The sequence below is a fragment of the Ixodes scapularis genome, unplaced genomic scaffold (genome assembly GCF_016920785.2).
Source record: "Ixodes scapularis isolate PalLabHiFi unplaced genomic scaffold, ASM1692078v2 PGA_scaffold5__190_contigs__length_132052651, whole genome shotgun sequence".
NCBI classification, from domain to species: domain Eukaryota; kingdom Metazoa; phylum Arthropoda; class Arachnida; order Ixodida; family Ixodidae; genus Ixodes; species Ixodes scapularis.
In genome coordinates, this window is record NW_024609880.1 from 130,690,354 (window position 1) to 130,716,771 (window position 26,418).

Below are 26,418 nucleotides of genomic sequence, written 5' to 3' on the forward strand. Positions count from 1 at the left end.
GCCCAGCGTTGACGCATGAGCATTTCAGGAAACGCAATAAATTCGACCTCACTATTGCACAAAAGTTACTATATATGATGTCTTCCTCGTGTCATCACATACCTCACACTCAAATTTTATGCTAATATAAGATTAAGTTTTTGCAAACGCTGAGATCGGCTAGCTACGACGGAGGTCCTAACGAGCGTCCCCTACTCCTCGCTAAGCCTTTTTGGACAACCTTTTACTAACGCCCAAGATCTGTGCCTGAACGGTCTGTCTGAAATTATCTCGGCATACTCAGTGAGGAAGAAAGCAAACGCATAACAAATATTATGGCCATTAGCAACGTCAAATGCGCTTTGAATAATTTCGTTCGTTTGGCGCATCGGGGTTCATGCCCGCCGGCGCACTTCCACCGAATGGTGCGACATTCTTCACACAAGTGCTCGACTTTTGCTTTCTTAGAACGGTTTGTATGTGCGAATGTGCATATATGATTGCAGGATAACTTTATGCGTTTACGCGATGTTAAATAATAGTGAAATGCAAGCGTTTCGTGCAAATACAAGCGTTTCACGAATTCGTGCAGTGCTGCGGGGCAGTACAGATAAGCGATGAGAAGTGTGTTCAAATGGAGCTCTTCATTGGCGCCTCCGAGTTTTACCTCGCGTACTCAGGCGTATTAAGAAAAACAGTAATTGCAAAAAGTTATATTTCGTCTATGGACGCACGAAACAAACAGACTTCCTGATCAACAACACTAATGTCAAGGCGCGATCTCGGTGTATGCATACTTACTGGTGTCTACAGCTTGTTGATTCGTACACAAGCAAGATCCCCGAACTTCGCCGCGTAGAGATTCCCAGCACTGGTTAGTCCACATACCTCGAAACGCTAACAGAAAGGCTCGAGTACAAAAATACAACAAGCATGCGTTAAGACAAGCTATACGTCTCGGGCTTGTGCTAAAGACTCGAGAGCTGGCCATTTAAGTTAGTTTAGAGACCACAAATGACGCTCTCGGAACCAGAAAACATAAAATAACGGCCGTTTATAGTCCACGCCCTGTGTATAATCGCTTGTCGACGTGTCGATCGAAACCGAAACCATGGGGCACTCTCCTCCCTGGCCAACTAGTTCCCAGAGTGCAACGCGCGCCGTGTTGCATGCAGGGCTTTATGGAAGTAGTCTATTAGGATTTATTCTGTACGACACGTCCGACCACCAAGCTGATCCGCACGAAGATGTCGGCGAGTCGGCGCCCCTTCTCCTGGAATGCGACGTGCGCACTTTTTGTCTGCTTCGCACAAAAAAAACAACAAAAAAACAAAAAAGAAAAAATTAAACGTGCTTCGGTGTAATCACGTGACTTCCGCAACACTCTCCTCCTCTACATCTCTTTTTCCTACCCAGCCCGGTTTCGGTTTCGAGCAGTTGCGTTTCTTTTTTTTTTTTTTTTAATTAAAAATGTAAGTGATGATATGGCAAAATATCCAATTTGTAGACTTCTGACACCAATAAATACCTTGGCAAAAAACTTTTTTTTTTTTAAATATCCGATAGAATTTAGTTTTAGGGTCAACTCGTTGGGGCCGGATCCGTGGGTCAGGAACCAACAAAAAACAAAACACAAACCCAAAATAAACTTAATCTCCAAAATGGCGTTTAAAACGTACAAGACAAAACGCGCGCGCTTTCCTTCCATTGCATGCAACGAAAGTAAAAAGTTCAGATGTCGCTAGTTGCACTCTTTTTAAAGAATATAGATATAATCAAGTTTCTTCTATCTAATCATTCAAACGTTCGATTTAGCTAGCCGATAGAATCCAATGGAATCCAATCCTACCCGCTCAAAAAGTTCGAGGCAGGTGGCGGGCCCCAGCAGGCGGTGTATTGTTGAGGTCAAACGCTGCGTATGGTGCGTGGTGAATCTTATCAGCTGTTGCTGCGTCAGCTTGAAGCCATGAGCACTACCCGTGTGCTGTACAAAAAGAAGGCTCGCGATTTTCGCGATGAGGATGCACTTCGCAGTAAGAAGGCACTGCATTCCGCTGCTGCGCGCGCAGGACAACGACTCGAGCTCGTCAACGCTCGTCGAGGAGTGTCAGTTGCTTCTTCCAGCCGCGACAGCATGGACGAAGCCGACTGTGAGTTTTCACGCTCGACAGCCAGGATAATTCAGCGAGAGCTGCCCACTGTTCGGTGTCGCGTACCCTAGCCACCGCCGTCTCTGCAATGGTCGTCGCAATAGGGCTCTCGCTTTTTTTAGATAGTTTAATCAAGTGCCTGTATACCCGCGGACAACTTTCTGTATCATTTTGAATGAAGTGAAGAGTGCGCGTGCACAGCTTTGATAGGCGCTCAAGATACGCAAGCGCACGTGCGTCCATAGCTTTGACTGCATAGCCACTTCGGCAACGCTTTACAAAACATGGCTCCAGAGGTTCTGATATGAAAACATGTTATCGTTTCATGGATTCCCTAGGGTGCCTTGATGTAAGCTTTGCTTAGGGTGATGTCATCTGGCCATTTGGTTTCGACCGCTTATTTGATTTTTGTTCTGAAGCGCATAAAATAGCGTGTCCCTGCACGCGCTCGAGGCGCTGACTGTGCTAGCTACTGCGACATTTTGTTCTCGAAGGTTTCCCTGTGAGCGCGTGCTGTCGGCATCGGGTACTACAAAGGATGACGTAACCCTAAACAGAAGGACGTTGAGGCACCCTAGGATTCACGAGCAACCATGGCAGGCTTTATAGCGAAGTCTCGTGCCAGCGCTCGCGGTGTGGACCGCGTTCTCTATTCGAACACCTCGAACCGGTGATTCTCTGAAACGGTGGATTCATCGTCTGAGCTGTTTGTTGCTGAGAAACGGTATGCTTATTAGCCTGCTTAGTGCTAATTTACTTTTAATATTTTAAAGCTAATACTGAGCGATGCAGGGGACACAATCGTCCACAGAAAGCATAAATGGGCTACTGGGACTAAAACAAAGTAAGTCTTGTGGCCTAGCTGTTCTTGTTCTCTTGTCTAGCTGCCGAGTTCCAGTGCCTACGTACAAAGGCATCTGTTAGCTATTTCGAGTATTAGTGAATCTGCATACACCATGGAAGGCTGATAGCCAGCATTGCGAGCCAGTTTGCTTACACTTTGGCTGTCTTTTCTCATCGCAGTGTGCACCTTGTACATTCAAGACCCCAGACCCAGATATATATATATAGAGTGACATTGGCTATTTATTGCAGTCATTAGCATCTGTAGACACTTGTTCTAGCTATTCACACACCACTAATAATCCCCTACCTGTGGTGGTGAACAAAAATTAATACCTAACGAGTTTTATTGTTTTAACATCACTGTACTCTGTTTTAGCATGACTTCGCAAAGGGTGAGAGCTATGGACCTTGTCAGCCAATTACAGTTGCGTAGCGCAGCACGTGATGGCTATCCACAGGGGGGATACATAGTGATGGTACATTGCTATGCGCTTCGTTTGGACACCCTGACTGGTTTGGCATAGCCACAGCTTTCACCATGTGCCAAGCTATGCTGAAAGGAGAACAGCTAAATTGAACACCTCTGACTGAGACACTGCAAGTAATGTTGTGGTCAGGGGCATATTCGATGGTGCAATAAATTAATGCAGCGTGCACCTGCCAGACTCAGCTTTTCAAGAACAGAAACGCTTGCTAAGCTGCTTGATGAGTCACTTTCACACCTCTTTTTTTCATGGCTTTCAGCCTCCTGACGTCACATTTTCTTGTTTTGGGTTGCACTATTTGGTTTGCGCTACAGCAGCAGAGGAATTGCAGTTTGCCTCTGCCGTAGCCATGCTCTCCAGTCTCTAAAAATGGTCCTGAAGGACTGCAGGTTGGTAGTCTTGCTGCCCAAGCCCAGTTTCCTTTCCTCAGCGTCGAACCAGGGCATCACAAGGACTGTCCGTATAAGCATTCGCATCCACAGTGCCAATTTGCATTTGTTTTTTCTCCGTTGCCCATTTGATGTTTTTGGGACTGGGTGTGCGAACGTTGTGTGTCTACCGAGGCTACTCCTTACCCTCAGTGTCCCCCTCGGAGCAACAGGTGGCACCACCTCCCGAGGTCGTCTGCTACAACGCTGGAAGGAGGAGCGAGCAGTTCGGAGACAGCTGCTGGGGAACCAGGCGCAGAGGGCCCCCTTCAGGCCCCCTTCACGCAACCCCAGCCCCTTCCCGGCCACCTTGGGGCACTCCTCCAGCTCGGTCAGAAAGGGAACTACGGTGAGGCGAAGCGTGAAATTGACAATTGGAACGTCCTTCCCTGAACGGCGTCTACAACGGGACGCTGAAGAGAGATGAGGAGGAGGGTAAAGCAGCTGCTTGCTTGCCCTCACCTGCATCTCTCCAGTCGTATGCTACAGCCGGATCTATACAAAAGGTTCCCAGATTCCTTTCGGCGCCACGGAGGGTGCTCCACACTTTGCAGAGTCTTTGATGGCAAGACCCTTTCTGTCCAGGAAATTTTTGTGAACATAATGGCATTCCTTTTGACTATATTGTGAGTCTTTAGACATTAGTGATTGCATGCACTAACAATAAATGTCAACGTGATTTTGGAAAATCGGTAATGTTAATTGTATTACGGGGGTTTTAAAATAGCGGACTCTTCTTCCTTTGCAGAATAGCAAAGAAAGCATTCAGCAAAAATGTGTGACCATCGCAGCATGTCATTGCACTGTGTCGAGTGTAATGGAATACAGAATGCAGAATGAATATAAACAAATGGATGAGAGCAGTTTCTGTCAGCAGCCAATTTTTTTAGGTGTTATTGATTAGAAGTGTCTGTCTTGCCATTGATGCCTGGAGCATTCTTTAGAGTCCAGTCTGTTTACACGATTAAGTTTTCGAGCTGAGATTTTTTATTAATGAGTGTTCAGACGCGCTAGAGGCCGAAGTGGCTGTACTCGCAGATGCAAAGTGGAACAAACAGAGGTGCAAGGGTCGGAAGCTTGCTTATTCCCAGACAGGAGTTCTTTTACACAGGAGCGCCACAGTTCAGATCATTCAGAATGCCTGCCTAGCACCCTCTGCTATGCAGTGTCCATGGCTTGTGGCACGAAATTTCGGTGCTTATTTTTTTGGTCTATACGTGTTCAAAGGAGTAGTATCACATTGGATACACCAATATCTTGTTGAAAAAAACATTAAAAGGAATTTTAAAACAAATTAAACGATTAGCAAAGAGCACCTGGTGGGTGTCACTAAAGCCTCGTTTGTAATGCCCGTCTAGGAACCTTGACAGGTAGTGACAACAATTGTCTAGCGCTTAGAACTACACACGCTTTGAAGCTGGCATCATCCCGACAGCTGTGGGGCCAGCACAAGAGAAGAGGAAAGGGTGGAACTCCTTACTCAACAGGACTCTTTTTTTGTGTGTCCCGAACATCGCTATTCTCCCTCTAGAAAATTATAGTAAATTAACCCATCACCCAAAATTCACACAAAAGCAGCTTTGCGGTTAGTTACGGTGACCCGATTGTTGGCGTGCTTCGGCCGCTTGGTGGCTGCAACGGCTAGGGACCCCTGACGACGTCGGCCTCGCCGCAGCTTTGCTCATCCCGATACAGACTACGTCACGATTGCGCCGGATGTGACGTGCCCTCCGCTGGCTGCTCTCGGAGCGCTTGCCAGAGGAGGCCATTTATAACGAAAAATGCAGCCACCAGGCTCAAATTACAAATGTCCGATTGTCATTTATGGATATTGGGGATCATATTCAACCTATTTGTGAACACGACGGGTATATTTCAAATTTCGTTGTAGTATCCCTTTAAGAGGGCGCGGTACCTGTATTTATTCGTCCGTTTCTGCCACCAGATGGCGCGCGGCTCGAAACGTGGTTGAACGCGCAACTTCTAGATGGCGCCAGTATCGAGGTGTGAAAAGGCCCGCGTTATCCGCTGCGTGAAATAGATCCCGAAATGTGTCGTGTTCTCCCGGCGGAGGAAGTTTCTCCCTCCCTCGCGCACGCTTGGTATGTACGCGCGGTGGCCGAGTCCGGCCTCTGCGCTGTGTGATGCAGTGGGTGGCGCTCATTTCTGTTCGGAGGTAGGAATAAAAATGCCGGTCCCCTTTTTTACGACGCTCGTTTCTATAGCTTGTTTTTTCTTTTCTTTTTTTTTATCTCAAGTGACCTACAGTACCGCCTGTTCGAAATCGTCCTTTGCGGTGAGCGATTGAGAGTCAGGTTAGTATTTTATTTGGGTCAGTACTACACGTTCAATGGAGACCTCCGGCGGCGATGTAAATATGCATTGCTCCCCAAAGTGTGTCCAAGGTGCGCAATGACAATTGGAAAGGGTATTGAAGGCGCGCGACCGTCGGTTGGTAAAATATGTGCGTTAGATTCACTTATTCAGTCTAATCATTTTTGCCAACGTCTTTTATCTGTTTCGACAAATGACATGGTCGAGTCTATTGATAACCCTAGCTAGATTGGACGTACGGAGTGTCCGGGCTTTAAATAAATTTGCTTCGTTTATGTGAATGAATAACTGTTTTCTCTTTTCCGTGCTCGGTGCTATGCAAAAATCGCTGAGATGTTATGGTAGCTTAGTGTGGCGGCGTTTTGCACGCTGACTCGCTATTGCATTCGCTGTGCACAATATGTGTTCAGATGGAATGTGCCAAATCGTATTTCTGATCGATATGATAGATTTACTTTGCTACAGTGTTAATTATATTTTCCTGATTTAAACTGGTTCGTCCCTGATCTGAGCCTAAGTTCAAATGCGAAGGTGCAGACAGACTTAGCGTCGTAACAGCCGTAATGCGCAGAAAGAAATTAGTACCATGAAAGAAAAACAAAAGGATACGAGGTGGCTCAGTGTTATAGAAGTAATGAGTGTGCAAAAGATGCCATCGTGCGTTTTTTTTTTTTTTTTTTAACTCCGCATCGCTGGGAAACGCTCAAGGTACCAGCAAAGACAGCGAGCTGGCGTGAAATTTCCATCGAGCGGAAAACAAGTGTCATTTTTATTTCATCATGCGCTTTCATTTTGATATGGCTCAAAATGGGCGCGAAATAGTAACAGGTAAGGCAACAAAATTTAGATGTTAGGTCTGGAGCACCGCCATACTCAGCCGTGTTGGGGGCATCTCTCGCGAGTCAATACGGCAAAGGTATTGCGCGTCGAACTGTACGTGAGAGTTATCCATTTCAGCGAAACCTTGATTTCGCAAAACTATTGTGGCTCGAGTCGTGGCTTTCAGTACTTGGAAGCCACGAGCGAGAAATAAATGACAGTTGAGTTTGAAGGACAATTGCGACGTGGAAACCCATAAAAGAGAGTTCCAATAAGACAAGAGCTTGATTTCGCAAAACTATTGTGGCTCGAGTCGTGGCTTTCAGTACTTGGAAGCCACGAGCGAGAAATAAATGACAGTTGAGTTTGAAGGACAATCGCAACGTGGAAACCCATAAAAGAGAGTTCCAATAAGACGAGAGCTTCCCCTTCTCTTCAAGTGCGTGGGTTACGCTCTCAATCCTGCACCTGTGGTAACACTGCAAAAACTACCACAAACTAAAAAAAAAAATAGTGGGCATACAACGACAACGCACCCACTGGGACCCGAGTCAAGGCAAGAACAACTAACTACTAAAAGGGGAAAAAAATCCTGTTCGCATACACAGACAGAACGCCTCCATCGAAAGAAATGAATCATGCGCTTGTTCTGCCAGTCTCGTTGTGCGTCTGTCAAAAGCCACAAAGGAGGAAGACAATCAGCGCCTACACCACTCCACTCCCCTTTCCCCCCCCCCCCCCCCCCCCCCCCCCCCCCCCCCCCCAACCACCCCTAGAAAGAAGAAAAGAAAGGTTTCTTGGGCGCGCGCGCGGTCGCCCAAGCGATGACCTTGGAAGGGTATGCGGTTGTAGCACGTTTGTCCCCCGGTTGTGCCCCTGTCTCAAATGCCACGGTCTGTTTCTCCCAAGTGGCTGTCTTATCTTCCCGAGTATCAACTCCGCAGTGATTCTGAATCATTCCGATGCTTTCCAACGTTGCAAAACTGTTAGACGAATATTTGCACAGAAGTATACACTGTTCGCAGAACTATCTACGGCGCTAAAATTCAAAAGCGCCGTGTTGGATTCGGGAACTCGTGTAGGCTTAGCTCATTGTTGGAACATTCTTATTCGCTCGACGAACTCCACAAAACGTGTAAATATTAGAATGAACTTTCCAGAGAACGATAGTTGTTGTCGGGGTTCCAGGCGACCGTACAGGTCGCAATTATTGGCTGATTAAAAATTTTATTTCATAATCACAATCGTATCATCAAGGGCACGCCATTTCCTCATCACTTCTTCTACGAAAAGAGTTGCTGTATTCGTAGCACACACAGACGGAAACTGTTCAGACTGTGCCCAAATAATATCTTCTTTTGGCAGGTACTGCGCAGCGATTACACACAATGCCTCTAACATAAACATGCTGCTCCACATGTCTATTCACAAGATGCAATACATCGTTCTCCCAACTTTGTTGAAATGGGCATGAAAGCGCGTAACCGTCACTTTTTTTGAAGTTCTACTTAGAGGTGAAGTGCTTACCGTAAAAAGTCGTTAATTATTTATTTTTTTCCGTTCCACTACAAAGCTCGATTCACTTAAATTTTTGTTTTTATATTGTCTCTACAGCGCTTTTACGTCGGTACTTTCGTGTTAGAGGACATCACATAATGTGCGAAAAAAAACAACAAAAAAACGGTAGGATCGATGCTGCATAGCCTTTTTTTTTGTGGACATCAAGAAAAAAAAAAGATAGTAGTTGTCTTCACTTCGCACTGCATGTTTTAGCACGGAAGTTCCTATTTGGTTATGATGTCTTTACTTTCTTAAAAATTGTATACAGTAATTTAAATTACCGAATTACAAAAACGTCGAAATTGTATAATTGCTTTTCGTTGGGACGCCATGACGACAGCGACACTCGTGTTCCCTCGTGGTTTTCGCCAGCATTTCTACGATGAATTGCCAGGATCGCGAGATGCAACAGCGTGACACTCAGTCTTCTGTGACGTCATTTGTTGCACTTCGGGACCACTTTTGATGTATGGCCAGCATACGACGCTAAACACACCAGTCGGAGACGCGCTGCAGGCGCCATAGTACTGCTCCTAAAAGTGGCTGTCACGTGCTTTGCTCCGCGACTGTGATTCCCTCACAGCAGCTCTGACTGAGGGTTGCCAAATTACGGTGAAACGGAGTATAGACAAAACAGACCGGAAACGAGCTGCCAGCATACGATAGTCAAACTCCAACAAAAAGGATTAGTTTCTTCCCAAGCTGGACGACATTTACCGGGCATCTTTAGAGCTGCGAAGCTAAAAAAACACGCGTACTCATAAGATTTTTTTTTTCTCGCGTGTTTGTGATTTTTATGATGTCCTGCAAGCAAGAAAAAATATATATGGTGAAGTCACTCCGAGGGGGTACCAATAACTGCGAGCCACGAACATGAAGGATTCGCTAACATCCGTCAGGAAAGTGAACGGTAAATCGTCACGCAAACATATTCTCACAAGCTGCAAATATTTATTTGTCTTAGCAAGTAGAATACTAGTATACTGACGACATGTGATTATTGTACACAAGATACCATTTCTCGGTTCTTCAAAACCATTTCCCTAGTCTAAACGGTCGCGCTACGGGCCGCGGCTAGCCATGCCCTCGATAGACTACGGAGCTGCGTTGTGTCGTCTGCTACTGTACCGCCAACAGGAGAGCGATAGCTCTGTGTGCTCCACAGATGCGTGTTGCGGTATAACTCTGTACGTCTGTCCTAGAGGAAGACAAAAAGATAGGCTCTGTGACCCCCTCCTAAGCTAACAAAAACAAACAGAAGTATACTCGTTTGGACTGAAAGGTTTACAAAATAGTGACCAGACATCGGAAAAGCATATGTCACAGAACTTGGTTTATGAAATGGCATCATTGTTTCGAGCAAGAAATCACCTGCTCACCACTGGGACGATGAAATCGTCACTATTTATTGCGTCAGGTATATTTGCGCTCATGAAGAAAAATCTGAACACATCCTTCTCCCAAAGTCCTATGTCGAATAATAAACACTTTTTTAAACATCTATGCACAAATAACTCATTTTTTTCTACACTTGTATATACACGTTAATTAAACGACGTCAAACCGCATTTTTGATTAGATCTTGATGTCTACACCAACTACATTCATATTTTATAGGACTTTATTGAACGATAACTTCAACTATTGTTAATGGAACACGATGGCTCAATCTCAACAAAAACCTCAACGTGCGAAGCTTCCACAGACGGTCGGTTGCGAGTATTCTCAATGTGAGACTTCAGAAGCTTTCGCTTGCCATAGAGAGCTTGCTTTCGACTACAGCACTGCACGGACCCGGAAAGCGCGGAGCGCGCTGCTGTGGGGAGAGGTTGACTTACAAGATGACGTGTTACGTGGTCACGTAAGATGGCGTCATTTTGTGCAACGTGATCACGTAAGATGACGTCATTTCGTGTAACGAGATCATGTAAGATGACGTGTTTGTGTCACGTGATCACGTAAGATGACGTCAGTTCGTATGAACTGACGTCATCTTACGACAACGCCGACAACATTAGTGCCGTCCGGAACCATTGACCTCAGAAACGCGCCTCTTCGCTTGAAGAGCTGATATGCGTTGATTGTTATTTGTTTCTTTTGCCTACTACAGACCATTCAAAAACTCGGCTTCTGGGTGCCACCAACTTCGTCTACTGGGCTGTGAAGCGCGTTCGAGCGTGCGCAATACCTCTCTAGACCGAAAGATTGTACACTGAGTATGCGTTCACAGCTCAATGACTTAGGCATTTTTTCGTCAGGATAGATGCTCCCACGAGAAGAGCGTAATGGATATGTGAATAGAATTGGAAATTTGAAATGTTATTGTCCAATCGCATTTTTCTTTGGTTATCAACGCTTTTTAGCGTCATCACAAGACGTTCAACCCATAATACACTGGTGATTAAAAAATAAGCACCAAAAAACATTTTCGCTCAAAAATAAACACCGGAAAAAACATACCGTAATCATTACCCATGTCACCTTTTTGGGTGATGCGTGAATTTCCAGAAGAACAGCGAGTTATCACCCTTTCCTAAGAATACCCTGACTACAGAGCAGGCGACCCGTTTTTCCCCGCGTTAGATGGCGGTGACCACGAACCGTACGGAGGTCACAGGACGTCCGTGAAAAATAAAAAAAGGAGGCAAACAATGATCTACTCTGTGCACGCTTCATCCCCGATTTCCACGACCCCAAGGCCGAAGGACGTTTGTGTGAAGGATAACAATAAAATAAAACTTTGCGTCAAAAAAAAAAAGTCCGTTTTTAAAAGAAAAAAAAAAAGTAGAAACAAGCACAACGCGTTGACGGACCGCGAGGTCACCTCGCGGTCCGCTTGCCACAGGACGGTTGTCTTCGACCCATAGCTCCAAGGTGAATTTGCCACTTGCGAAAACACGGAGACCTACCCAGCGAGAACCAGGAAAGCAAGACACGCACACTGACGCCTCGGCGTGCAGAATGAAACAGGATACGGGCGCGGAATACGGCCGCGGACGAACACCTCGCACAGTGCCGATCCGGCCGATCTCCGAACGGACGATTTCGCATTTCGTGGACAGCGAGCGCCACCGCACGGGAGAGAGAGGTACCTTAAAAACGACGAAAACAAGCACCGACACCTTGGTTCTTTATATTTGCTGTAGTTACGGAACAAATCGACTTACATGAATAATTTGAATATTATTCGATTCCGTAATAAATTTAGAAGTCATTAAGCGCAATACTTCTTATGTTTGAATTTAGATAATTTTGTAAATTCGCTCCGAACGCAAGAGTGCCGAATTAGCCGATTTTGACCATTTTCATGATTTTTTAAAGAATATAATTAAATTTATGATGAAACATTTGTTGCGCTTAGTGTCTCGATAATGACTCAATGTCTTTAAAGCCGAAATTTTCAAGAAGATCTGTGCAGCCGTTATTATGTGAGAATTTTTTTAGTTTGGTGAAAAACCTCATGTATTCTCTATGGGGCTCTGAGGTGCGCCCCCTCTTAAGGGGTACTGAACTGAAATTTTGAGCTCGCAAAACGGGGCTGGAGACCTTAAAACGCTACTCGTACAGCAGTACCTCTAACGAATGGCCGAATTTTTTAAGAAAAAAAATGCGCAATATAACACGGCCGACGAGACATGTGACGTTATGATTTTAGTTCCCTCTCCTCCTCGCTTCGTCCTGTCGAGCTGTTAAGTTGAAGCGAGGGGGAGAGAAGCGATGGCCGCTTCCTCTCATTCTCAACTTTTCCAGGAGGGTCGCGACGTCGGAGTCCTCGCTTGACCGCACCCTTCTTTTCCAAAAATGGCCATCCGTTTTATATACGAGTGAGGTCTTTGAGTTCGTAGCGTCCCATTCAATGCCTCTGCGGCTTTATTCTGCGAAATCCAAACTTTGGTTCAGTTTTCCTTTACCGTTGATTCTAATGGGATCCTGAAAAGTGGGTCTTTGTTTGATGCAGCCCAATAGTTCCTACAAGGGAGATCTAAAGTGGACATCAATTTGCCAGTTTCAGTGTCTGAGTCCCTTAGGAATCGGTCTCACCATTTCATTGCATTACTTAGAAACACTACCCTGGATGGTGCGAGCCACTCCCGGATTCAAAAGATCCGACTATAGGGTGTCTCGGGCGAACCTTCTGCTATAAAACAAGCCGGAAAAAATTGGCGCCTTCATATAGAAAGCTCGAACTTCCATTAAATGTGCATTGGGCAGACCAGTTTTACAGTGAGAAATTTCAAGGCGCAATTCTCTTCCTGTAGAAAAATGGGAACAAAAAAACTTGCCCAACTCGAGGTGGGACGGATTCGCAGACGTCCGAGTTAGCAACGCTATTTACTTGTGGCGCCATCTTCCGTTAGGCGCAGCGAGCAGATAACAGAGTGTGTCGTACGTTCGCTGCGCCTATTAGGAGATGGTACCACAAGTAAATAACGTCTCTAACTCAGTCATCCACTAACGCTCCCTACCTTGACTTTAGCAAGCTTTTTGCTAACTTTTTACAGGAAGAGAACTGCACCTCGAAATTTCACACGGTAAAATTGGTCTGCCCAATGCACATTTGGTTAAAGTTGGGGCTCTCTATGCGCAGGCGCAGATTTTTCCGGCTCATTTTCCAGCGAAATGTCGGTTTTGGGACACTCTCAATGTCCATCCATCCAGCAGGATGTCACGCCCCACCCAGACCTGTTTTGCATTGTTCTTCTTGCACTGCTAGGGAATGGAAATGTCAGGCAGCTCCTCGCTGCGCACGTGCAACTTCGTTCATGCAGTTCATGCCACCTCCTAAAATTGGTTCCAGGCCACCTGTACGCCCTCCTGGTCCCTCCAAGCCAGGGGCAGTGCCCTCCCAGCCACTACAGGTTCCAAACTCTTTGTTCCAAGGCAGACAATGAAGGTAAGCATCTTTGTTTGTGTTTGCATTACTTTTCTAGTAGAAAAATTCAGCCTTGAAACTCTGAACGCTCGCGTCCACCAAACTGGTTCCATTACAGCGCCACCCTTTAGCAGCAATTCAAAAACATGAAAGTTGCTTTATAGAGCTACTGCATGCGAGATGGCGCCACCGGCCCTTGTGCGACTGGACCTGAACTACTACCTGAACCCATACATACAGCCGTTCAGTTCCCGCAGTGGCCGCTGTGGGAGAAACAGCAGCGTTGTGATCGAAGCGAGTTGGGATTGGAGCCGCTTTTGCAAAATGGGCTCCTATGGCAGTTTCCCAACTGAATTGTTCTAGTAACGTTGCCTGAGGCTCTACTCCTGGGCAGTGTTTTGCTCGACTTCTGCACAAAAATAAAAATGTAAAAGAAAATATAGTTTTTTTTTTTTTTTATCTTTGAAAATTAATATTAATGTTTTCTTACCGTGTAAAAACAAATGAATCTTTTATTAATTCGGCTCGTTTGTTGTTCTCCTTTCCTAGGTGGCCTCAGTTTGTTCTCCATTTCCACGCATGCGTATAGTAGTCTAACTTCAATTAGGCACTGCATTAAAAGTTTAAAAAAAAAAAAATCTAACCTGGTCGAGCACAAACCTCGGAAGATGTATGACATCCCTCCATAGTGTTAGTCTACTCTCGAGACTGGCAGGAGTACTTTTAACTGGGACAATAGCATAGTTTCAAAGACCACATTGAATGTCGAGAACTGCCTCCCGGTTCTTCGCACCTCCTGCAAACGTTGAGGCCCGTTCACACCCTTGCGACCAACTTCGACCGAGAGAGACCAGACCGGTTTTTAAGCCTTTTGCGACTTAGGACCGGATGCGATGCAGCGGAGCTGGTCCTAAGAAGTCGCAAGAGGCTCAAAAACCGGTCTGGTCTCTCTCGGTTGAAGTCGGTCGCAAGTGTGACGGGCCTTTACGAGAAACAAGAAAAACAAGTGCGCCGTAGCAAAGGGTAAAGCAGTGCTCTCGGCTTTTACGCCGTGATTGGGGTTGTCTGAACGGACCGAACTACTTTTTCAGGATGCCACGAGGGTGACGAGGTCCACCACCGTGCGGCGAGGTGAGAACACGCCTCCCTCTCATCACCATTGCTCGGTGTTTGGTAGAGAGAGAGAGGTGGAGGGGCGTTCGTCAACTGCATCGGCTTTTCGGCTCGGTGCATAAACGTGCCCCTCCCACCTTACCTGAGGTATGGTGCCTGAAACGTGTCTACGACTTCTGCACTTAGTGTCCCATCCTCTCCATACATCGAAAGTGGTCCCCAACTGGCAACAGACGACGTCGCAAAAGCCGGAATGTTGTGTTGTGGGATGTCGCAATTTGCCCGGTTGGGCACTATTAACAAAATCGGGAAAGAATGGGAGTTTCGCTGTCGTTGCTGAGTCCCCACTGCCGGGTGTCCGAGCTTCCGTGGACCATGGAGGGGCCACTTTTTGGGACGCAATAGAAACACCAGTCGGTGATCCGTTCCAGGCACCCTAATGTGTAAGACTTCTTGTTTGCCCACTTCCGCCCTGGCCAGGGCTTGATCTCGGCAGCCCGGCCAAGGAAGTGGGATTGGCTGCTGCTTCCGGAGCGACTGCTGCCGTTTCTGGGGCGTCCGTGGCAGCCCGCAAGATGGCCGCCCCGGAGAAGCCCAGGAAGCTGGCGTTCAAGGAGAACCCCTCGTTCGCGCCGGCGGGCTTCCAGTTTCGGGGTCTCCGTCCCCTCAAGCCAGTTCTTGCCCTCCAGCCTTGGAATGGGTGAGAAGGTTTCAGTGGTGGTGTTGTTCATACCCTAACAAATGCAAATTTTTTTTGCCAGTTGTATCGGTTGTTTTCTAGATTAGTGGTACCCATTGGGGAAGTTTCGTGAACGGGGCTTTTTGTCTTCAAATCATTGTCATGGAGGTTACTTGACTTAAAGTATGTCTCCGCTTTGTTGTTGTGAATGAGAAAACAATCCAGTTCCGCATAGTTCCACCTAAGCAGTTTTTAAGCGGGGCATCAGATTTTTGACATTGGAGTTCCGAAATCTGTTTACTCTAACTGGCAACATGTGGTGCAATCTCCGGCAGAGTCATTACCGCGGTGTTGATGCAACGAACACTGAGCTGCTGCTTTTGGGACTGTTTCCTTTCTTTTTTACTTTTTCTGATAAAGCTTGCAGGTGACACCAAACTTTTAGCTAGTTTGTTCGTTGCACTACTGTCCACGCGTGTCTACTCGCAGCATGGAGAGAGTTTGTTCCAGCCGGCACTCGGTGCGTCCATGCACCCGCTGCACCGAGAGAATCGAGTGTGCGCCACCATGCAATACTGTCTATGCTACACCCTGCCGGTCGCACAAAAAAAAAAAAATTTCTTTTGTTAGAATTTGCATTTTTTGAGAGACAGGACCGAACGCGAGCTTGAATTGTGACTTTTTTCTATTTCATGAAGGAAGCAATCGACAACCTATACTTTTTGCAAGTTCTGAGGCATTTTGTTGCCATACCATCGCTGAAATCTACAGACGAGTAAAAAGGCTCGAGATAAATGCATCAGCGGCCGCAAGATCTCTCTCACGGGTGTACGGGTAAAAAGTGGTCGCCAAAATATGGCCTATTGTTGGCTCACGAGTGGACAGCATTTGTCGAGAAAGCTCGCCCAGCAGAACCTGCGATGCATTCGGTTAGCAGCCGAGAAAGCTAAACATGATGATTTTAACCGAGGCTTACGTAAAGTTGCCATATTTAATGTTTACCTGCACCAGTTCCTTAGCACGCTCGTTTTTTTGTTTGAGAAAGCTCTCCATCTCGCCGCTCTCATTAGAAATACATAAAAGCTAACACAGCTATATGTGACCATGGAACGAAATCAAAGGTGCCGCAAAATGTATTGCTGGAGATTCCGTTGGACTAGTTTGAAACCGTATCCTTTAAGTGGTTCACGCTTAAAATTGATCAAGCGTCTGCGGGAATAGTATCAACGGTGTTTTCTCCAGTGTAAACAGTTACGAGAATTGAAAGGTTGCTCACTTTTTTGGTTATTTCTTACATTTGTTTTGTTGTCAGCTTGTGTCGGAAACATATGTTGCATGTAAAAATCTCTTCGACAATCGAGCTGTTTTGAGTCGTCGCAAATATAAACATTGCAGCGACCGTTTCGCGTTCCTGCCTGTCGTGTCGGACAGCAGGGTGCCATTTTCAGTCTGAGGTCGGTACTCTTGCTACAACATAGATGGCGATAGAATAAGTTTGAACTCAGCAAGTTGGTCCGGGACCGGCTCTCCGTGCGACACTCTGCAAGTGCGATGCATTTTAGGAGAGAACTCGCACGGTGTCAGTACGTGTGACACAAACTCGGTATTTGTCAGCTGCATGGAGGATCTCACGGTTAGCCATGCCTCTTGCAAAGTAGTATCATTGTTGCTCAATGGAGCAAAAGTTTTGGAATTGTTTTCCGATAAAGGAAGCAAGAAACATATTTTACTATCTGTAATACAGTGCAATCAACTTATAACGATAATGAAAAAAATCCGGAATTTCAATCGTTATGACTGATCATTGTTGTACCTGTACTTGATACTGATTGTTTCTAGTCTAGAAACTCTAGAAACTGATTGCTATAAGCAGTGCATTGTTGTATGTGTTATCGTTATAAGTGGATTGCACTGTACCGGCGACATGGGGCCTTTAATTTCTGCTTTTCAATGTTAGGTTGAGCATTATCCCGACACATCTGGGAGCTGCTCTTTAAATCCTCACAAATTTATAGAATTCGGAAACAAAACTGCACAAAGTTTCATAGATGTGTTTCAGCCATGCTTATTAAGTTGAAAAAGTCGGTGGGCTTGGTGGACATTTATCTTGTGATTGGGGTTCGTGACCCACCATGAGCGTTTGTTTCGTTCGCTGTGCAGCATTCTGCTGGCAGTCACAGCTGACAAATTTGCAAAACAACATAGTGCTCTCAAACAATACCATCGGAAATTTCGAGCGTCAAGAGTATGCTGAAACTATTTCTCAATAAAAACATGTCTACAGTCTGTTGGAACACAAGATCTCCAGTACAAGCTCTGCCTTCAGTGCAAGCTTTCTGCCTTCAGTAACATTGCGGTTTGTGGTGCATGTGCTGCCAACGCATGGCAGGAGGCAACTATGCTCCATTTAAGCTGAGACTGCAGCCAATGCCTCAAGCACGAAAGCTCGAGGTCGCTGCTTTGAAGCGCTCTTCCGCAGAGCGAACTCTCGCACTGGAAATGCACGTCTCAAAGCCAAGAGCGTGGGCTAGCTCATGCTTGTAACTTTGGCTGCAGTGAACGGAGCATAGCAGACATGTGCTGGAGCTATAGTTTCTCCTGCAGATTTTTTGTCGCAACAGACTGTAGAGCATCTTTGTTTTACGTGTGTGCAAAATAATCATTAGTGAAATCATTGTGATGTCATCGAAAGGCAATACAGTGAAGGACTTGCCACTGAGGTATATACCGTAAAATTCCGAGCAAAGGCTGCCCAAAATGAAGAGTTAAATGGTGAAAAACCTGGGGTGGGTTACCTTTGGGGAGGCCACAGCAAAATTTTATCAGAAATAATAAGCACCAGGGCGAGAACTGATACTGCAGATCGAGGCCATGGCAAATTCGCGTTTCACAATGTTATGAACATGGCGGAATTCGCTACAAACTCCTGTGTCACGAGAAAGGATGCCGCAGATCGAGGATGCAGCAGATTCGCGTTTCTCAGTGCAAAGGACCCGCGGAAACCTACCGAGAACTCTCGTCTCACAGGAACAGATAACATGGATCGCGGAAGGAGCAAATTCAAGATCCGTGGTGCAATAAACACGCGGGAACCCGCTTCAATCTTGCCTGTCATGGAAACCGATATTGTGCGCGCACATTGCGGACAAAAATGCGGGAATCCACTGTAAACTCGCATGTCACGGAAACAAATCGAGCAGATAGTGGACGCTGCAGAATCACATTTCACGATGTAATATACACGCGGGAACAACTCGCGCATGTTACAGCTAGGAATCAATGTCGCGCACTCAGATCGCTGACAAACACTAATCCGCTAAAAACTTGGGAACGGATACCGCAGATTGCAAACACAGCAGATTTGCATTTCACGCATTTCGTGCTCGCAGATCGGACACACGAATGCGGGAACCCGCTATGGAATTGGTTTGCCAAACCTACCGGTACCGCAGATCGCGCCGTTGACGCGCAATTCCCGTCGGACGTCGCGTGACGTACAACAGGAATCGGGGGGAGGGCGATGTATCGGAACACAGTTTCCGAGAGATAGAGAGTCGGTTAAACAAAAAGGTGGGCAGTGGGTGATCCTTCAAACGTGGGCATTCGCTCGGAATTTTACGGTAGGTTGTTTGAAGTCGACAGGCTGGATCTAAAATGGACCTTAAAAATGACGCCTGCATGAAGAAATCTAAACTTTTAGTCAAATGTGTATCTCACAGGTCTGTTTTATGCTGTAGAATGACAAAGCGTACCTTTCTTTTTGTAAAAAGTAGGGCCAAGAAACTTGCCAGTATCGACGGCGACACAGTTGGCAGAGTCGAGTGGCGGGGCGAGTTTGTCACACATATTGATAGATGGCGCCGCGAGCAGCGTTGGAAGGTGTAGCCGACCAGCGAGAGAAAGCAGACGACACACAGGCAGATCTGTCGTCAGCAAAAATGCCATCATTATGCAACTACTTTTTTTTCAAAGTTTTGCTTTTATTGTTTGCATTTATTCTTAAAGCTAAGGTACACTAAAAAAATATGTTCATTTTAGTAGATCACGATCATCACAAGCAGTCTCGATTAAGGTGCAGGATGAATTAAATCAAGATATCCAGCGCTTTAATCTCGATAAGGAGATAACACCATCTATCAATACGTTGGCCCTGGCAAGTTTCTTGGCCCTATTTTTTTTTTTCAGAAAGGAGGCTACACTTCGTAATTTTACGAGAAAAAACGGACCTGTAAAATACACCTTTGGCGAAAAGTTTTGATTGCTTCGTGCAGGCATCGATTTTTACGGTCCATTTTAGATCGAGCCTGGTGACTTCAGACACCCTACAGATACAGATACCTGACTTGGGTTTACTACGGTTGGTCGAACGCCATTTTATCGAAGCACGCTTTAGAGAAAGGGCACGTTTTATCGAAGCACGGTTTAGAGAAAGCAGAGCTTCAGTTTAGAGAAACGCCGTTTGCTGAAAAGGGGACGCTGTTTAAAAAAGGCTTTCCTACTTCGCGCGTGTATCACTGGTGCGCGTGTTAACCCAGGCCTCCCGTTGTGTTCCCACCGCTTTGCGGCGGCAGTTTGCCGCAACTCATTCCATAAACGTTAACTCGCCTGACCCATCCATGGACGCCGCTTCGCGGCGGCTGAATTTGCTTAAAGGGGGCTCGTTGCCATTTTCTCCAAACTGGGTTTTTCTATAAAAGGATTCGATCAACTTGGGTCGGTAAAACGGTGTTCGCTGAAACAAGCTTCTCTAAACGGCATGCCTCCGATCTGACTTGGCTGCCATTTTCTTGCGGTGTATTTGCAGTCAGAGACAAGGGCACGGCTCCCGCTCCTGCACCAAGGCTGCTGCCACTGGGCCCTCACCCTCTGGTCAGTCGCCGGCTTTTGGTTCCACGGAAGAAAACTCGTTCAACAAGTTGTCGGTGTCAAAATGTCTCTCTAAAAACCTTCACATTCTCAAATGCAACTTCCTTAAAGGGGCACTAAGGTGCTTTTTGAGATCCTTATTTTGTTGTCATACCTCATCTACGCGCTCTTCCTAAGCAACCCAAAATTACACTCATGCGCAGCCAGTTTGTATATTAAAAAGGTGATAAAAGATTGCGGCAACGGTAAGTGTCGCAATATTTGATGAATTTTTTAGAATATGCAAAAAGCAGAAAATTAGAGATGGGTGTTATGGTATTAATTTCAGAACTCTGAGCTTTTCTTTATAAGGACAGAGCACACTGTTTCTTTATTTGACGAACATGAGTGAAAAAGATAGAAACCCACGTCAAAATATGAACCCGTCGCATCGATGGCCTGCAATTGTATAGGAAGGAGACCAGAACACCTATGTAGTGGAGTCGGAAAGCGCCAGTGTCTTACAAAGTGTGGTCGCATCACCGGGAGCGTGACATCATGGAACTGTTGTGCTCGTAATGCTAGTACAGGTCATTGTTTCGAGTTTAGGCATAATTTGCAGTTCTCCTTTCATCAATAACGATTGGCCCTCTGTGGGATGTGTGAGAAAGTGAACATTTGTGCTTTGTTTGCAAACAGACTGCGTTAAAATCTGTTCTAATCTAGGCTGTATATGCCTTGGGGCATAGCTAGATTTTAGCTTCTAATTTACCAATCAGGAAAGGGATCACTCTTTTTGAGATGCAAAACCACAATAATTGAAGTACTAAATGTAACCTCAAAGTGTTCCACTTTTGACTTTGGTTGGTAGTGACATGTCGTTGCTCAATATTTCTATTATCTTCTTTTTTTCAGGAGGCAGATTTGTCAACAATGAGGTGAGATTGAGAGTTCATATTTCGAGACAACAGCATCCATACTTTGTAATTGGAAGTGCTATGAAATAGTAATAATGAAAGCATCGAGCTGAGAAAGAGGGTCAAGCATGACATCTCTACCACAGCTAATTCAAATTTGCATAAATGTTTATATCCCTAGCTACCTTGCACCTTAGAAGCATTGATTTAGGTACATGTGCAAGCTAGTGGTCGAAGGAACTGTAGTACGGAAGTTTTTGAAACTAAATTTTGGGACGGAGGCGACGTGTATCCCCTCTTTTTGGTTTCCTCCTCTTGCTTTTCAATATCTGGCATTCATTAGTGTTAACTTGATAGTTTTAGCCGTTAAAGTGAGATGGGGGGGGGGGGGGGGGGGGGACACAAGGTATTTGTGCACCAAGAATTTTCGTCTGAGGGGGGGGGGGGGGATCTCTAGAAAATTTGATAGCAGCTGGGGCGGGCCGAAGAAGGGTTAAGAAAGTTAATGTTTTTCTTTTTTTTTCTTCTTTTTCCTTTTTGAAGTAATGAAGTTTCAGTTGCGAGTCAGCGCTTGTACCGGCTGAGTGTTTCTTCTCCTTCATCCGTGTTTGTTTGCGCTGTTTTTACATTATGATCAGGTTAAGAAAGTTATGCAATTTTTTTCATTTATTTATTTCCAAGCAATTAATAACCTTACTTCGACATGCTGTGTTGAGATTGCAGTGCTGCACATGCAATTCAGAAATCAACCAGTTAGGGAATTTTTTGCTGATACAAATTTTCGTTATCCATGGTGTAGTCATTACCGTGAGCTGAATTATTTGCGGGACAAATTTTTCGTGATTATTTTGAAATTGCGAAATTGGCGAAACTTGGGTCTTTATGAAAGCCAAGTTGGTTACCGTCTACTCCGCCCCACGTAACTTCGCAGACGACAAAAGTTACGGCTCGTACAACCCAATGCAAGCTTTGAGAGCCAACCACGTGTCCTCCCTGGGCTGTATTTCCGTGTTGCCCATGGCCATTGTGTTTGAGAAGAAAACTGCTATCTAGAGGCAAAAGTAATTTAGGTAGTCCAAAAAAAAACCAAGCCAATTCCAGTTATGCATTTACCTGAAAATTATTGAAATCATTGACCTAAATACCCAGAGGGACAGACGAGAAAACATTTAAAACATTACTCTTAAATAATTATAAATTGTGATCTAATCTGAAGAATTCAGCACACAAGCTTGGGCAACGGAAGGGTAAAGATTCCGAAATAGTCCCACTTACCGACTTACCGGCGTAGTTCCCGAGGTCATTCGGATGAGTGACTTAAGGGATTGGAAAATGCTCGGCACTGACGGATTGATTGGATGATTGGATGATTGTGCTGAAGACGATAGCGTTTCCGAATCACCGGTTCGCAAATGCTTGGAGTTGCACATTCTGGCGTTGATGCAAAGTCCGTTGAATCCAAATTCGACTCTTCTTTGAGAAGCAGATAAGCATCGTATTTGACTGTCGCTTCAGGCAGCTTCTGGTGGTGTCGTGCTCAGAAAAAGGTTGCAGAGAGTGGACGGCATCGGCGCACAACCAGTTTTAATGCTTCGATGGGCTTGAAAGAATGATAGAGAATGAAAATGAAAATGGAGAAAGAGAGATACGGATGTGGAGGTAGAGAATGAGGTAGCGATACGAAGGAAGACCGAGATGGAGAGAAGAAAGTCAACAATATCCACATAAAATAACTCTGGGCTTGTTGAAAGGGTCCATCAAAATCTCGACGAATGGAGAGGCTGCTTGTCACGCATCAAGAGGGCCTCCTTTTTGTTCTACAATCGTTCCCATTGTGCCGCCTGTCGCACGCCAGACAGGCAGGAGCCTTTGTCTCCAATGTGGGCGGTCTGCCACCGGAGCCCGCTGTCCACCTCTGCCGCACGTGCAGGCCTTCGGGGGCCAGCACTCTCTGGGAGGGGGGTCCGTGGTTAAACGTTGCCGCACGGCGTCGTCGTTGCCCTCCATACGGGTCCAGAGTGCGGCATTCGGACACCAGAGGCGTCGTCTTCGCGACTGAGGCAAACAGTTCCTCGTGCACCGGTGATAGCAGACGACACCTCACAAATTCAAACCCAGTTTAGTTTTGTTTGGTATTTTCTGGAGGGGGAAGGGGAGATAGCTAACTAGAAACGGCTAAAAAAAGATATGCAGCAAAGAAGCCGACAATGGCATTCTTTTACGCGCTCCCGCAACCGCGCCACGACTTTGAAGGCCGGATGCAACCTCCAGTGTCCGTTTCCTCCGCTATGTTGTCCAGACAGCTCCACACGAGGGACGCCGTCGATGCAAAAACGGGGAGCGCAGATCAAAGTCGGCGAGGGCCTTTTTTGACTTCCCCAAACGGGACATTTCGTTGCTTGCCCCAGGCACAGGCGTTAAGACAAAAGAACCTCCTTGTTTTGGAAACGAGCGTAGGGTAGAAGGATAAACTCGAAAGACTCTTCCTGCTTGGTAAATACTCCATTTTACCTTACGATGGACTGCAGCAGACGCCACGACCCATTCAATCTCGCGTGACCTTGCGGAGATGAGCAGCAGTGATGCTCGGGGAATGAAATCACGTGATACGTTTGCCGCCCTGGGTTGGCTGGAATGACATGTAGAGCCTGCTGCGGTCCAGCGCAAGATGAAATGGGAGTGTAGACCGAGCTCTGCTGCAAAAAAAGGCAAAATTGTAGACAAATGAAGGAAAGACCTTGAAAGACTGAGGGGGGTGGCCAGGCACCCCGCACTACCACTACAGACGCTCTTTTTTTTTTTTTTTCTCTCCTTGCTTTTATGCCCTTTCTAGTGCTGGCACCCTCTTTTTTAACGTATGGCCGTGTTTTTGAAGATGTTTGCGATGTCGGGTTTTCAAGCCCCAAAAAACTATACTTTTCATTTCTCTTCTTTATTTTGAGCAACATGTGGTGAGATTGTACTTTTTTTTTTTTTTTTCTATTTCCTTCAAAGCTGAAGGACAAAGCTGATGACATATTTTGTTCTAAAAATTTTAGAACATGTGCCATGCTACTGCCCAACCCCGATCCTAAAACAAAATTTTCTACAAGTGCGAGCAATGGCGAGAACATGTGTGCAACTCTGCCCAGCCCGCAGGCCGTGCTGGGTCGGGTCTGGCCTTTCGTGTTGTTCCCAAGCCCATGCGCAGGGCTCAAGATTGAACTTTGCCGTAATGCAAAGTTAAACCCTTAACTTTGCATTACGGCAAATTTCGAACCCCCAAAATTGCACCAATTTTGGGGGTTCGAATCCCCAAAATTGGTGCGCCACTGGCGCGAGGCTGAATAAAGCGTCTCCTCGGGTTTCTATCTCGGCTGTTTTTGCGGGGCTGCAGATGCATCAATGTGCTTGTGTCGAGTGATGGAATTCAGCGTTTCTGTTTTTTTCCACCCTTTTTGCCACCCTCTAGAACATCAGGGGTGGACACCACTTGAGGCCGAAGCCAGTCAAGTGCCCAGTGGGGAACCTCATGGACTTCTCTTGAAGGGACCCTTTTTTCTGCCTGGAACCGGCACAACTGGAAACGCTACAATTGCTCAAGCGTGTTGTTTGGTGAACGTCGCCTATGTTTTTCCCATTGTGTTTAGCAGACGAAATGCCTTCTCACGAAGCTGTCCTTTAGGGAAGAAATGACTCGTAAAACTTTTCCCATAGATTGTCTTCCACGTGGCTCGATCTCTCGTTTCCAATTGTGTAATAGCTTTCAAGTACAAATGTGTGTTTGCTGGTGGGTTGTCCTCTCCTTTCATGTGGGAGATGTACAGTTGTCCGTACGAAGGTGAACCTGCTTCATCAACTGCTCCGTGCTGGCAGCGCCATAGATCGGTGGCTATGACTGCTTGCGCGTCTTGCCGCTCTTGGTTTGCGAGGCGCGCAAGCTGCCGCCGCTTTATGGCACTGCCATTACGAGAGGCAGACAATCTCGTGCCCTCGTATGGATTACGACCATATGCGTTTTCATTTGTAAGCATTTCAACCAAAGGACTGGTATTTTACTTCTCCAGAGGCCATGACGCTTTTAGCGTGTCATATACAAGGTGTTTTTAAGCTTAACTAAATTGTTTAAAACAGTTGTCAAGCTACACTTATGTTGTTTGTGCAGGTGAGTTATACAGCCAGGGGGACGCGATATAGGGGGCTAAACTTAACGACCAGTCGGTTAATTAAGTAAAATTTGTTAACGTTTTAATTAGTGAAAACGGACGCATGGTTCTGATTAGGAACTTGGCGAGCATTATCGAAAACCACTAAATAAACGATTTTTAGAAAGGGTTTGAGTGCGTGGGAAGCGAAGTAGTGCGCTAAAGATGCTACTCGCGAAACAGGTGCAAGGCTTGGGCTATAATAAGAGGGAAAAAATGTGCGGGCACGTTATCGCAACGGTAGCTTTGCTGCTGTTGCAGGAGTGGTAACTTGAGCGGACTGCTGCGCTAAAGCAAGTTTTTAATTGGAACCATGTCTATTTTCAATAATTAGGAAGTTGATTAACAAATTGTGCTTAATTAGCTGATTGATTGTCACGCTCAGCACCCCTGTACTTTGTCCCCCTCGCCGTATACTAACTCACCTGCACAAACTGTATAAGTCTAGCTTTCACGACTTTTTTTTTAAACGAAGCTGTTCTGCTTAAAAAGAAGAGAAAAAAACGCCCTGTATACTTTTAACTTATTGCGACAGCAGTATGGTGCATGTTTTCTGATCCTGATAATAAAAAGGTAAATGAACAAACCTTGATTTGGCTTTTGCACGAGTGTGTCCCAAGGGAAGGTGTGGGTCGAAAAACTGCAATATTTTGCAAAAAAATGTGATTTCGGCTTTCAGATGTGTTATTTTTAACTCTTCATATTTAATGTATAGAAGAAAAAAAATAACAAAATATGGTTGCAAAATTAATCAAGTTCACATTTGAGGTCCCCCGGCCACCCAGACGCATTTTATAAGCCCAGTTCATGTGTGCGGTCAAATCTCTTCATCGCAATATTTTGAAGCTTCAATTTGTTGCAAAAGTATAACAATCAATTATTTTTTTGGGCGGAGTGAGTGTTGCTACATATTTATAAAATAAATTGAACACTTCCTTTTATTTTTTTTTTTTTTCAATTTTAGGGCGTTTTTGCAGTTTGCGAGGCAGACTTTTTGTTCCAAATATTGTCCTACCACAACCAAATTTGGCATGCATGAACTTCAGGGCGTGTAGAATATAACTGTCAAGGTGTAATTAGAATGTAAAAATTTATAATTATGAAAATTTAAAAAAAGTCTCGTTAACTCTTTGAAAATGGTGCTTTTGCAATTTTTACTTGTTTAAAAAAAGAGTTTTCATACACACCATTTCTGTTAAATATTGC

General features: G+C 45.5%; 1 protein-coding gene across 1 annotated transcript; it reads left to right on the forward strand.

The window, feature by feature from the left end:
* The first annotated feature begins 1,659 nt into the window (after positions 1-1,659).
* On the forward strand, positions 1,660-25,802 carry LOC8030763. Its single transcript, XM_029978263.4, has 8 exons — positions 1,660-2,129; positions 4,062-4,237; positions 13,400-13,495; positions 14,566-14,605; positions 15,068-15,287; positions 20,071-20,135; positions 21,027-21,049; positions 24,480-25,802. Exons 1-8 carry the CDS (start codon positions 1,898-1,900, stop codon positions 24,552-24,554), a joined length of 927 nt encoding a protein of 308 aa, XP_029834123.2. The 5' UTR covers positions 1,660-1,897; the 3' UTR covers positions 24,555-25,802.
* The last annotated feature ends 616 nt before the right edge of the window (positions 25,803-26,418 follow it).